General features: G+C 42.1%; 1 protein-coding gene across 1 annotated transcript in view; it reads right to left on the reverse strand.

Moving 5' to 3' along the window:
- The window catches only part of LOC112997141 (potassium channel subfamily K member 17), a 28,752-nt gene extending 15,191 nt beyond the window's left edge, over positions 1 to 13,561 (reverse strand). The window contains exons 1-2 of the mRNA XM_064510178.1: positions 13,522 to 13,561; positions 12,367 to 12,830 (exon numbers count right to left, since the gene is read on the reverse strand). Coding sequence (XP_064366248.1) covers positions 12,367 to 12,830; positions 13,522 to 13,561 — 504 coding nt within the window. The remainder of the gene's footprint in view (positions 1 to 12,366; positions 12,831 to 13,521) is intronic.
- Positions 13,562 to 13,629: the final 68 nt, after the last annotated feature.

A 13,629-nucleotide genomic window follows, 5' to 3' on the forward strand; every position in this document is an offset into this window, starting at 1 on the left:
TTCCAGATGGGATCTTCTGACAGCAGAATTTGCAGAGTGGTGAATAAACATGCACATGTAAATGATACATACTAGATACCTTGCCCATACTGGGGAGGAAGGTATATGGTGGAATGTATGAAGGGCATAACTATGAGATGGAAACTATACAGAATGACCAACCTACTAATATGGGACAATATGTCCCCACATCAGGACTATTACTATCCATAAATGGACTAGATTAGCATGAGGCCTGGCTGTGTTCAATGTACCTGGGGAAGAATCAGAAGCCACTATGCTGAAGTCTGCAGAATTATGCCAAAATAAGATTTTGGATGTGTTAATAGTGTCCATATCAGACTATACCTTCTCATGCCAATAAAGTTAATGAGGTAGAAAAGCTGAGCTATAGCCAAAACAGCATTAGTAATAGCATGTGCATTAAACCTTTCACACCTGTTGACCAGAAATCCTTGGGAGAAATCCTCAAATGCGTATTAGGTCAAGAAGACATAAAATCCATCACCTCTGAGAAACACTAGGAGATACCCAATAACACTATCCCTTCTCCCTCCCCTAACCATAAGGTTTCTGATAAAGCTTTCAGCATTGCTAATAAAATAAATCACTTTCAGGTCAGATTTGCATCAGCTGTAGGTTTTACATCTACCAAGCAAACTCAAGGCAACTCAAGCCTCTAAAGCAAGGAAGCTTTGTCCTATTTTACTGATGAAGAAATGCAGTAAGTGATTTATATAATAGTGTACAGGGCGGTGAATTAATCAAGGTCTCCAGAGTCCCACTCAGCACTTTAACCACAAGGGCCATTATCTCCTTTTCCCAGACTTCTTACACTGAGAGCAAAGAGCAGCTCCAAGATCAACACATATTTTTCCAAGTTAGAAACACTGATAGTTGCAATCTCAGGAATATCATCTTCATTTACTCATAAATCAAGGCAATTTAAAGCATTTGAGGTCACATTATAATCTGTTAAACTCTGACAACATGCTATTTCCTGCATAAGATAGGGGAGAGAGCCCTTCTGAGGAGGGCTGAGGACTAGGTGCTATATTACATGGCACTTCATTCTGTGAATTGTTGCCTTGAGTGGGGCAATTCACAGCAAGAATTATTATTCGGCATAAGTGATAATGGCAGAATCCAGCCCCAGAAAAATAAATGAGAGGTTGTATCAGGAAGGCTCCAGCAGGATTTGTTTTGAATAGTTTATGTATAATTTTCCTTCCCTTCTTCCATGTCAGTATGAGTGTTGGGGTTTGTCAGGCTGCATGGGATGTAGGTTCTGACCTTTTTCTCTTCTTTTGATACTGCTTGATCTCTGATGCTGGTTAAACTCAGGTTTAAGAACTGCAGCTTAAGAAGTTCTGCAGACAATGCCATGGTCATCAAAAAATAAAAGTTAACTTCCAAACTAAACCATATGGCAAGGGGGAGACTGGAAACGTATACAAATGGCAAATGCGTGTTTGATTTCCCCAGAAACTAGTGGTTAAATTTGAAAATAAAAGGCGTGGTAGTCTCTCAGACCTTCTGCAGTATGTGACCTCTGCAGTTCCAAGTAGTTAGTCTTAAAACCACATATGTCTGTTAGAAGGGCAGTAGTCCAGCTCTCAGGTGTAGTTATTACTAATTCAATCAATTAGACTAAAAGAAAACTCTGCACGCAGTTTGTTTCCAGGGTTTTTTTTTTCTTTTCTTTTTTTTTTCTGGCTGATATTCTGTTGGGGCAAGCTCAGCAGTTGACAACATTACACATGATATCAAATTTTTAAAGCCGGAAGCATTTAACAGCCAGAGAGAATTGTAACCAACTGTGGCTGAATTGACCCAAAGAAACGGGAAGTTCTTCACACAAAAAGGGGAAACACCCTGCGTGGGACATCATGTAAGCTGCAAGCAGCAGGAAACAAGTCATTAAATGTTTAATTTCACATCACCTCATCACTTCAGTTCTGCATGATTTAACAGGACCGAGAGACAAAGCAGCTGTAAATGCCCATGTTAATTTTGCAGTGGTTTGTAACAGTGCAATGTATCAGAGTCTTAACTCTCCCTGAGGGTGGTGCTACTGCCAGGAAAGACAGTGTCTTTTCTTCAGAGTTTGCAGACAGGCTAAAGCATTTGCACTCCATGGCATGATGATCCTTCACTCATCTCAATGAGAAGGTAACATGTAACTGTAAGTCACCAGAAAAGAGCAAGCAATGAGCCTGCAGCATGCCAGCTGTTCTCTGTTTCTGGGGATCTAAGATTTATGGGAGGTTTTCAAGAGCCTTCAGCAGTAAGCCCCTGGCTAAGCATTTCCTTGTTAAATCTTGTTATCAAACACCCAGATAGCATGATTAACCAGTAAAACCCTTGTGCCTGTCATGGCCCCATATGGAGATCACTGAATACTCATGCGAATCAAAACCCTTCGAATAAACAAACAGTCCTAGAAGAAACATCAAGTTTACTATTATTAGGAAGAGAGAGCTACTGATGCGATTCCTAAAACGGAGGATTTTTAGAGGGTCGAGATAAGGATACAGATTTCTATCTTGGGATTTTTTTTTTTTTTTTTTAAGTAAGAATGTTTTATTATAATATCCCAAACCAACCTTTGAAGCACAGATAAAATGAGAACAGAAAATTAATGATGGATTCTTCTGTGAGCAGTAGAACTCATGAAGCCTGATTTCCCACAGATGTGCTGTATAGGCAGCTTCATGAAAGACAAATCCATACATAGCTATTAAGACACAGAAATTACTTCTGGCACAGGAAGTCATTGGACTGTTGGAGACTGAGAGCATATTCACAAAAGTAACAGTGTATACTTGCCCTGATTTAATATGTTTCTCTAGGCACCTGCTTTCTGCTAGTGCACCTTTTTATTAAAAAAAAAAAAAGTTTATCATTTCTGGTTTTTGAACAAATAGGACACACCTAGCTAATAAACACTCAAATAGAACAACAGAGTTTTCCCTGCTTTTCCCACAGAAGTGGCACCAATTTGTCTCTGCTGCTGATTTTCAAGAAACCTGAAGGAACTTTATTATCTGCTGGCCATGGGTTAAAATTCACTTGAGAGGAACTGACTTAGATGCTTTGGGTCACATATGCTTTGCTCCCTTAGCCTGTCTTCTTTAGAACCAAAGGCATTTTTTATTTGCTTTACATTAATTTTAGGGAGAAATGATAAGGATTTTTCCATTTCCCCGGATTAGATTAGTCATTTGTAAGGCATCTTCCGCAAAACCTGAAGAATCAGAAGGCACCTAGTAGAGGTAGGGTCTCAAATCCAGTTTTTGGGAGTAGATGTCTTATCTGAGACGGTAATCAATACCACCAACTGCTCAAACATAATGACTATTGAAATTGCTGAGCTTGAGCTTGATATTTGGGGAACTTGAAAGGTCAAATGTGTAACTCAAGAAGTACAGGAAGGAAATGGAGTGTTTGGTTAAAAACTGTCAGAAAGAAAGAGAACTTGGTTCTGCTTGGTTTCTACAGACAGACAAGCTATGCAACATAAGAAAGTAATTCAGCTTCTCTGCACTTATTTTTCCCTCTAAAATGATTATATCAATTTACAGTTCACAGGGACCATTGCAAGTCTTTTGTTAACAAAGTCCGCAAGCCCCATTTAGTCCTCAGGTAGATGTTTCTACAGAAACTATTGCAATTACTTTTGGATCTATAAATTAGGATCCATTAGATTCTTAGGCCCTTATGCATCAATAAAATTTTATTTAGAAGCTCCCACTCTTTCTCATGAAGTAGGTTCTTCTGTTTTGTGATAGTACCATGCAAAGCCTACTTGCATGGTCAGATATTGTCATAAATAATTAAGAAAAACAGCATGGCTTCCACCCAAAGTAGTCTATTTAAATGCAGATGTCTGTCCGGTTACCTTTGTGATAAAACACACCTCAGAATACATAAATTGGGCCCCAAACTCCATTTTGCTCAGCCATAAATTCTGAAGCTTTCTAATTTAAGAACATCATGAACTGAGGCTTCCTGTCACTGGTTTGCAAATGCCACCTTTATTTTAGAACTTTATTTCCCAGTACAAATCAAAGCCTATTTTTGTGCATCATTTTGCAGAGAATTCTTTCTGTTCATTACAGTCCACTGGTAACTCTGTGAGGATGCTGTGGATTTCTGCTGACTCCCTACCTAAGGAATCTCAGATTTTATTTCAGGATGGCAAAATCCCTTCTTTTCTTGTCTTCCATTATCAATTAACATTCCTAGTTTTTCCTCCATGAGCATCCAAACATAACAATCTTCCAATTTCCCTATTTCAGCTTAAAAAAAAAAAAAAAATCACTGCTTCAGACTGATTGCCTTTAGGCTCTTCACAGCTCTAGGGCTGTCCTTCCACAGATGAGTGATCATGAGTGCACTGATCCGCTAAAACTCCCAGTCTACACAGCTTGCCCCAACAGATCCAATGTAGATACAATCATACTAGCAAAAATGTTTGAATTGAACCTGTTTGAATTACACACAGAAGAGTTCTTTTGCTCATATTGCCTAAGTGTTTATTAGTAATGAGGTTGCTGGTTTTACCAGCACACCCATTTAAGTATTTTCAGAAACTTAATGCAGACTTGACCTAATGAATTCACTTCCCTCTTGACATTTCTGAATTGCATCTTTTTCTTCCCTGGCAGATGCAAGTTCATTGTTTTCCATTCTGCTGTCGAGTCGCTCTCTCCTTCAGCCATATGCCTAAGTCTGTCTCATTTACTGTGTGCTGTTACCATTTTGGAGCACATGTCAACTCCTGGCTTTCTCAGCTCACACGCTTCCTCTCCCCTAAAACCCTCTTATCACATATGTACCCCTCCGCCACCACCCTGGGGCAGCAGCACAGCTCCTGGTCACTGAGCACTGCAGAAGGGAGAAAACTCTTTGCTATGCCCATGGGTTCTGCCTTCTTGTTTTCTACACCCTTACACTCACTTTCCAAATCAGAGTCACTTAGTTCTCCCTCAATTTTTTCATCTACAAGTGTTTCCAAAGGAAATAAAGGGAAATCTCTCTTTTTTCTTGATCCAAAGTTCTTGGGCTAGGAGGGATCATTACATCATCTACTCTGACTGCCTTAACACTGACCAAAAATTTCACCCCTTATCTCTGCATTGAGTCATAACTGCATGTGACAAAGGCACAGCTTTCAAAAAAAGCATCCAAAAATCAGGAACAAGGAGTGTGTGCGTATGTAAACCAAGACACCACTTTCCTTGTAGTCTTTACCTACTCCAGAACACTATGCTTCTCCTTCTTTCTTTAACCTTCACAGCAGAAAATGACTTTATATAGATGATTAATCAAACAGATTCTAATCTATCTGTTCTCCATCATGAAAGTAAAATTTAAAATTACATGGGGGAAAGCAAAGCCATTGCAGATTATGACTATACACGGGATCTCTGGAAGAGTTCCTGACTGCCCTTTCCGGATCACGCTCAAAATTTCTTTCTTTTATACTCCTGGGCAAAAGAGAAACATTTTTTAGTGGAAGAAAGTATCATGGAAGGAGTCATGCAAATGACCCTTTTATAAACCACAACATCAGTCACTGCCGATACCCTTTGCTTCTGATATTTTGGCTAGAGCTCACAGTAATCCAGAAATAGCTTTGTAGCAGTATTTCCTAACTGTTTTTGAGAGTAGTTCTCAAGAAAGGCCGAAAGTATGAGAACGAACTGGAGTAAGAAATTTCATTCCCAAGTTTAGTTAAGTTTATACACTCATATGAAATTAACTTTTTCAGACACCAAACAGTCTCCTGAAGATTGTTTGCCTCATCTCAGACACTTCCACACCTTCGCGGTCTATCAATGAGGGAGAAGAGGTATATCCAAGGCACCAAACTACTGGATTAATTAGCAAATAAACTCACATAAATTCTGTGCCCCAGAAATTCTGTGCAAGATTAATAAAAACATTCATTTACATGTCACAGGATACCAGTTGCAGTTGGAAGAAAATAGTAACATTATCTTTGGTTTCAGATTGGGAGGACAAGGGTCAATTAACTTCAAAATATCCCAAAAGAAGGATTGTGGATCAAAACTCCCAGTAGTGAGTTCTGAACCCTTCCCCTTGCCTGGAATGGAAACTTGTCTGAATTCTGACCAAACAAGAGCAGGTAAAAGATGAATTATGAATTCAGTAGAATCCAGCTGTTTCTTAATTCATATCACTTGAATTATCTAGGACCTGATCAAATAACTTTCCCATCAGCTTTCTCCCAGCACCATTCTACATTAGAAAAGATACCTGACATACTGTAGCTATACGAGTAAATCCTTCTGATACAGGTGCAGCCATTTCCATTAAAGAAACAAAAAAACCACCACACTTCTGCTGATATAATTGGTACTAGTCCTTCTGAACTAAAACTGTACTGGTAAAAGCACTTTTACTGCTACGGCTGGGTCAGCACTACAGTTCCTGCTATTACAGGAGGTTTCTAGAACTCATCTAGTCTTGCTCTTTAGTATGGAAGGAGCAAGAGATAAAATAGTGCTATGATCAATGCTAACCTAAACCACTAGTGCTTCTGCTGAAAATGAAGCTTTCATATCAAGGAAGGCCCGTGATTCATTGGCCATAGCTTTGCTAAATTCAGATCTCTTCTAAAACTGCAACAAAACAAGAAACCCAAGAACGCGGCTGTAACAGAAGTAAATATGGCCTGTTGAAAGGACCTGCCAATTTAATCTTCAGAATGGATCAGAGCATGTTGCATTTCACTGTCCTGTAGTAACTTTTCTTATAGTTACATTAGAAAGGCTGGGCATGGAGTATCATGAACAAAAATATCTGTACCTTCAAATACTTGGCAATATCTTCAAATAATTGGCAAAAATTAAGATCTCTTTTTAGAAGGAACCCCCAGGTCTTGCATATCAACTGCTACCATGGTGTCTCAAACCTGCCTTCTGTTGGATAGGTTATTGAGGTAGTTAGTGATTAATTTCAGCTTGCTACACTCATTTACTTGTTACTTCCTACCAAGTCTGACCAACTGTAATGGAGAATTTACTAATATCAAAGAACTTCTCCATTGAGGCAGAGGCATATAAATATAATACGTTCCTGTGCTTTTTCATTTACTTATTTTAAATGCAGGTACCAGGTGCTAAACAATTGACCAGAAGACCTACCAGGGAATCAACTAACCAGAAACAGTGGCTCATCAATAGGTCTCCTCCTTGCCTTCCAAACACTCCAATAATGGACTGCTAGCCAACTGCCTGCCCTGCCTTAGAATTTTGCACAGATTTTCGCTTTAACAACTCTGTCAAAGATAAGCAGGACGATGCAAGCCCAGGATGCACAGTGCATGTACTCTCAGTAACACAGCTACACTTCTTGTTAATTAACAGTTTGTGTCTCTCAGGATAGGTCTGGAGGAAAGTGAACTGGCTATAACTTAACCAAAGCAGTAGTGCATTTCAGTAAGCAGGAAATTAAAGCAATTACAAGGGATTGATCCCATTTCATCTGTGACAAAGCAACACATATTTTGACTTTGGTCAAATTGGTTCCTATACAGATATCACTGCTCCAGAGTACTCAGCTAATAGCCAATGCTGTTCCATAAAGTTCCTTATCACCAGCATCAGCTCTCTGAAGCTCACCCCTTAATAGCCATTCACTGCTGCATCAGCTGGAGGTGGATGACTTTAGTATATTTGCAGAGCTGTATTTCCTGACAGCTGGCACAGATCTCTGCTGGTTTGACCTCAGTGCAAGCCAAGGTGGCCAGGGTCCTTCAGTCACATGGGATCTAGCTGCTCTTCTAATCACAAGAGTTAAAATTCTCCGTGTAGCTGTAGCTGTTGACTCTGGAGATTTTAATATCTAGACCTGCCTGCAGGCTTTTTGTTTATGGCCAGGCCTTTACAGTTAGGTTCTTTTCACTTTCCACTATGCCTTCAATCTTGCTAGACAAAAATGTATTTATTTTATTTAGCTCAGCTTTGATTTTCTCCTTCCTGGTTTATGTAATTAATGTGCATCGAATAGCATTCTGCAGCTGCAATAATAGAGAGCAGATAGAATGATGCAATAAATACAGGAAACTACTGTACTAGGTATTAGGGAAATATTATATAAAAATAAAAGAAGATTATAGAGTAAAGAAAGGAGGGTGAGAAAAGGACATCATGGTAACTGTCCAACACAAAAAATGCACTGTTCTGAGTCTGGCTACATGGACAATCTTCTGATTAAAGAGATGCTGAGCAACTATAGCTACACTGGTGTTTGTAATCACTGAACGTACTGCAGGAAAAGGAAAGTTCAGAGGACAGCTCATCTGGAGCTGAGCTATATATACACTCAGCCTACACAGTAAGGCTGAGAGCCTTATGCACTAGAAGTGCATCAAGCTGAATAGTGCATCCAGGGCCTTCCCCTCCCATAAAATAAGAAAGGGTCTCAGCTATAGGAGATACAGAAAGTGCTCTTTTTGCCTGTAGCCTCACAGCCTGGGCACCCCCAGAGGTGTTCTCAAATCTGAAATGTCATTTTTGTCTGGAAGGAGTCTCTTGGGTAGTTTTTTCCCCAACTGGGTCCAGATCTTCATGGTCCTAAGGGTCCATAGTCTGAAGCCTGCCTTGTCATTGCATCTATTTCATCTTCTGCGAGCCAGGTATTTCCCACTTCATATGCTGCCCAATGGCTCTCAAGGAACTGTTTGCTCTTGATTTTGTTCCTGGTGAGCAAGTGGTTGTGTCACAAACCTTTGCTTAAGATCTCAGAAAAATGGCCTAGGGCCTGTTTGGTATAAAACCAAACTTAGGTCTTCCCTGAGCAGATGTCCCTAGGTGTGTAGTACAGAAACTTGTGGCTGGAGTCCCTCTATCATCCCCCCTGTGCTTGTTCTGAGCATAAGTAATGAAACCTAAGAAACATGCAAACCCGTTCCATCCATATATGTTTTTACAGGCAGGCATGTATGCATGCACTTTTTGTTTACTTATATGTACATACATATATGTACAAACATACAACACATTGCATATGCTACCCTCAATTATTTAGCACATGTGGAACTATTTAGAAAAGTCATTCTACAGAAGAGCCAGCAAGTCTCTTAAGACAGAGGAACAGCTGCAGGAAGCAGAGACCCACCAGTACAGATGGCACAGCCTGTTCTAACACTTGCTCCTCTACCTTTCAGTTTTGATTGTTGGTCTGCTATTTTCAGCTCCTTCTTTCTTTTCTTTTGCCATCCAGAAAATGATTTCTTTGCCAAAATAGATCTGAGCCATAGAAATCATTAAGCAAGAACTCACTGGTCTAGCTACCACTGCACAGTTTGCTTTACTTTGCCTTTTCCTTTCTTTTCTGCCTGTCCTCACACCATGCTCTGCTGCTAATGTTACAAGACAACCCTGAGAAGCTCAGAAAGAATGTTTGAAGTAGGTAGATTTGGATAACTTCCATCTTAGGTAGAATTTGCTTAGCATGAGTAGCCGCACACTTGCTTAGCATAAGTAGCTAAATTTGCTGAAGCCTTAGGCCGCGCTCCTAGTTCGTTAAGAAAAGGCCTCAGAGCTGGTGCAGGCTGGAAAGATAAGGGAGTTACAAGCAGTCTGCATTCCTGTGCCCCACTCTCCAGAAGGGAGGATGCCAAGGCTGAGAAATAAGGCCTGTTTGGGCGCCAGGACCTTGGGAAGTAAAAAGCTTCCTCTCACTGTTAAAACAGTGATGATTAAGGGGTCTGGATTATGTCTTCTTCCTCAGGGCCTTGGAAGATAACACCTACTGACCCAGCTGGGGCAGTGTTAATTAATTGATCAGGACCTTGAGAAGCAGGGGTGGGACCCAGGGAAATGTGAAGAAATCATTAACCAATCAGTGTGAAAGAGGAAGGAAGTCACAAATATGGCAATAAGAGGAAGGAAGTCACAAATATGGCAAATTTGATTGTATAAATGCTACCTGAAAAGTTGGGGGGTGTGTGCTCGATTTGTGGAAAACCACTGAGCACCCAGGCTTGTGCAACTCTGAAATAAATAAACAAATGTCTCTCCTGAGTGTGTAATTATTGGCTCATTGCACACCGGGCAATGAATCCGCTTTTCGGACAACACTAACTCTTCAAAGCAGGAACTCTCTATTGCTCTCTATCTGCGCAAGGCTGGAACAGCGGAGCTCCAGTCTTGTCTGGTAACTAGGAGCTACGCTACAGGTTATAAAGTGATGTTTGTACATTGCTGAGCAAACTGGGATCTTATTCTATATTGGCTCCTATGCACTTTAAAATAAACATAGATTTTAGAATTATCTAAGATGAAAAAGCTATATATATAAGAAAACAATGAAGAATTGCCAGTAATGTCAAAGCAATTAAAATTCGCTCACTGCTTTATGTTTTCAGACACTCTTTATATCTCTTTCCTAAGTAGCAAATAATCAGCTGTATATCTAGAACACAAACTTGTTATCTGAAGAGTGTCAGTGATTACATCGCCTGAAAAACCATGTGCTAAGCAGTTGACTGTACAGAAAAACATCCCTTTTTTGATCACACACACAACATTCAAGCAATGCCATGAAGAAAATTAGAAAAGAGTGTAGGAAAAAAGTGATCCTCTGGATTATCTGTTTAAGATTAATTTCTTGCTGTGAAAGTTATTAAAAATTACACACAAAGTCATTCAGACTCAGACTGTGTTTTCACAAAGCATGAAGGCATGTACAGACACTATAAAAACAAAACAAAACTTCTTTTAGCTTCTTCATCTAGGGCTTGTGCAGGTCACAAGTACTCACACAAGTAGACACAAAACATTATACCAGCATCTGTGGTCTAAAGGGATTTAGGTGGCTGTCCTCTTCCCTTAAATACCAAGCAGTATTAAGAATTAAGAGAGGTCACCCTGGAGTAAAGTAAACCACCAGAAAGACATCAGAAAAGTCTTTGTATCTACTTAATTGTGACTATCTTTATCTTACAGGTCCTTCTCTCCATTTCTATCGCCTCATTTCTCTCATTCACCAAGTGAAATCCTTCTAACCTCAGGGCATGAGCTCACTGTGCAATGAACAGGTGCTGACTGAAACTCAGCTTAGAGCCACCTTTACAGAATGCCAAACTAGTCGTTTCTGCTTTGTTTCTCACTTCCCTCGGATTAGTTATTTAAGGAGACTTTTTACACTCCACTGTACACAGCACACAACATGAATAATAAGAGGTAGGTACCACGGTAGTCTTCCAGGGCCCAAATATGCGCTGTTATCTTCACTGTACTGCTGACCGACCCAGAGAACTTACGACCCAGCAAGGGAAGGGATGAGGGCTGGAAGGGTCATCAGCGTGGATCTACCAGGGCCATGCTGAAACTCCTAACAAGATTATCTATTTGATGACTGGGATTTTGGTTTTTTATCAACTGGAGGAAAAAAAAAAAAAAAAAAAGAGTTTTCTCCAAGTCCCTTTAGCTCCTTTGAGCTCTAGCAGCCAGCTACCAGGGTTCTGGCCCCCAAACACTGCATTTACAAATAAGAAATTAATTTTTATTTTTCTCTTTTAAAATAGCTATTTGAACTACAGAGAAACCAAAAGCAGTATATTTTCAACCACTGGCACCTATTGAACTAGAAGAGGTGGATAAATACTAAAATCACTTCAATATTGGTGAGTTTTTTTTCTTTTTCAGACAAAAACTAAGTGAGCAGAAGGCTGTAAAACCTCTTTCATTTCATTTAGCTCATTTCTGGTTCATAAAATATGGCCACTTGTACTTTATTGAGACTGTAGTTGGTCCAGCGTTGCATTTCACAACCATCCTGCAAATATCCTCAGAGACATTTATAAGGATATTTCTGAGCTGTGTTATCGGGATTTTTCCATTTGCCTTTCAAATAACAAGGAGAAAAGTGGGGGAAAAAACGTTTGACGCTAATGTCAAAACCAATTAAACTTACCACGAGGAAGCCTTTCCATTGAGCACTAGAATTTATCACCTGTAAGACGCCACGGGCTGTAACTCCTTCTTAATAACTTCGACAGCGAAACAAAGCTACCTGCAATCAACCCTTGCAGAGCTGCCCCGGTAACCATCACATAACGGGAAATGCTGCCACCACCTGCCTCCTGCCAGGACGCGTCGCTTAAAAACCACGCGAAGGCGGCGAAGTTGGGAGGACGGGGGCGACCGCGAGAAACGCGGCAGCAGCGGCACGAAACCCGGTGCGAAACAGCCGGCAACGGGCTGGTCCAGAGCAAACTGCCCGGCGCCAGCGCGGCGTGCAGCCATGTGCGGGCATCGGTACCGCCAGGAGGAAAAAAAAGAAAGAAAAAAGTATACTTTCTTGGTACGGTTGCGCCTAAGGGCTCACCTGGACGAGCCGCTGCGGCGCCGGCCCCGGCAGGCAGGTGTAGTTGGCCAGCAGCTCCCAGCGCTGCTGCAGCAGGCGCTGGGCCGCCTGCCGCTCGGCCGGGCCCTCCAGGGCCCACAGCACGCCGGCGCCCGGCCCCAGGTAGCCCAGCAGCCCCGCCGGCGTCCGCCGCCGCCCTCGCCGCCCGCGGCGCTGAAGAGGGGCCGCGCCGGGGGCGGGCGCCAGGCCGCCGCCGCCCCCGGCCCTGCCTCCGGCCTGCTCCTCCCCGGGCCGGGCCGCCCCCCGGGCCTGCTCCCCCCGGGCCCGGGCACGCGGCGCCCCTCCGCCGGCCCGGCCGCGCCGCCAGCCCCCGCTCTCTCCTGGCGGGCCGCTGGCGCCCGCGGGAGGCCGAGCAGCGGGCCACCTCCCCCCGCCGCGGAGACGCTGCCTCGCTCCTTTTCCACCAAGCCAAGCTGCCCATCTCGCTGTCCGGGGCCCCCTCGTAGATCACAACGCCAGTAGCTTGTATAAAGCCAGTCCCCCTGCGGCTCGGGCGCCAAGTCTGCTTAGATGGCAGTCAACCTACGCTTTTGATAATGCCTCTGCAATAGAAGCAATTGGGGAAGTTGCCACATAGCTCAGATGTGAAGACGAATGGGAAAGGAAGGAATTCAGGTGATAGTCTTTCCATCGTGGTTGCGGTTTACCTGGGAAACATGGGAGCACCCTCCTGATACGGCTAGATCCTGCAACCTGTGTGATGGTTTGCGGTGCAGGACTGCCCTGGATGTGCCACTCTGTTCTCTCTCACTGGTAGCAAAAAACAAACCACTTTTAGGACATTAAAAAATTGGGTAATTGACCTGTTTTGTTGCAGAATGTGAGATAAAGAGGAATAAAAATACATTTCTGAGCAGGATGACTTTATACACTGCCAGATGCTAATGTCTTCTCACGCTATCCTGCGAGTTTATTGCTGGAAGAGTATTTGTACTACTGCAAATAAGGCAGTGTGCAAACAGGCATGGTACCAGTGGAACGGTTCTGTAATGTGCTTAACCGGTGTTTTTCTGGGAGGTGCTTTAGGCTGACTAGCATAAACTCATAGTTTTACCGACAAGACTCAAAATTGAACATGCAAAGTTATGCCCCCACAAAACAAGTTTTACTAGTTACACTTTGTAGGATCGACCACTTTCGAGTTTAAAGATACCATTCTCAACACATACTTCTAAAACAAGGAAAGTTGTTCTGCTTATTGCTCAGCTTTAACTCAGCCTTTCC

This window comes from Dromaius novaehollandiae, chromosome 3 (genome assembly GCF_036370855.1).
Source record: "Dromaius novaehollandiae isolate bDroNov1 chromosome 3, bDroNov1.hap1, whole genome shotgun sequence".
In the NCBI taxonomy this organism is placed as follows: domain Eukaryota; kingdom Metazoa; phylum Chordata; class Aves; order Casuariiformes; family Dromaiidae; genus Dromaius; species Dromaius novaehollandiae.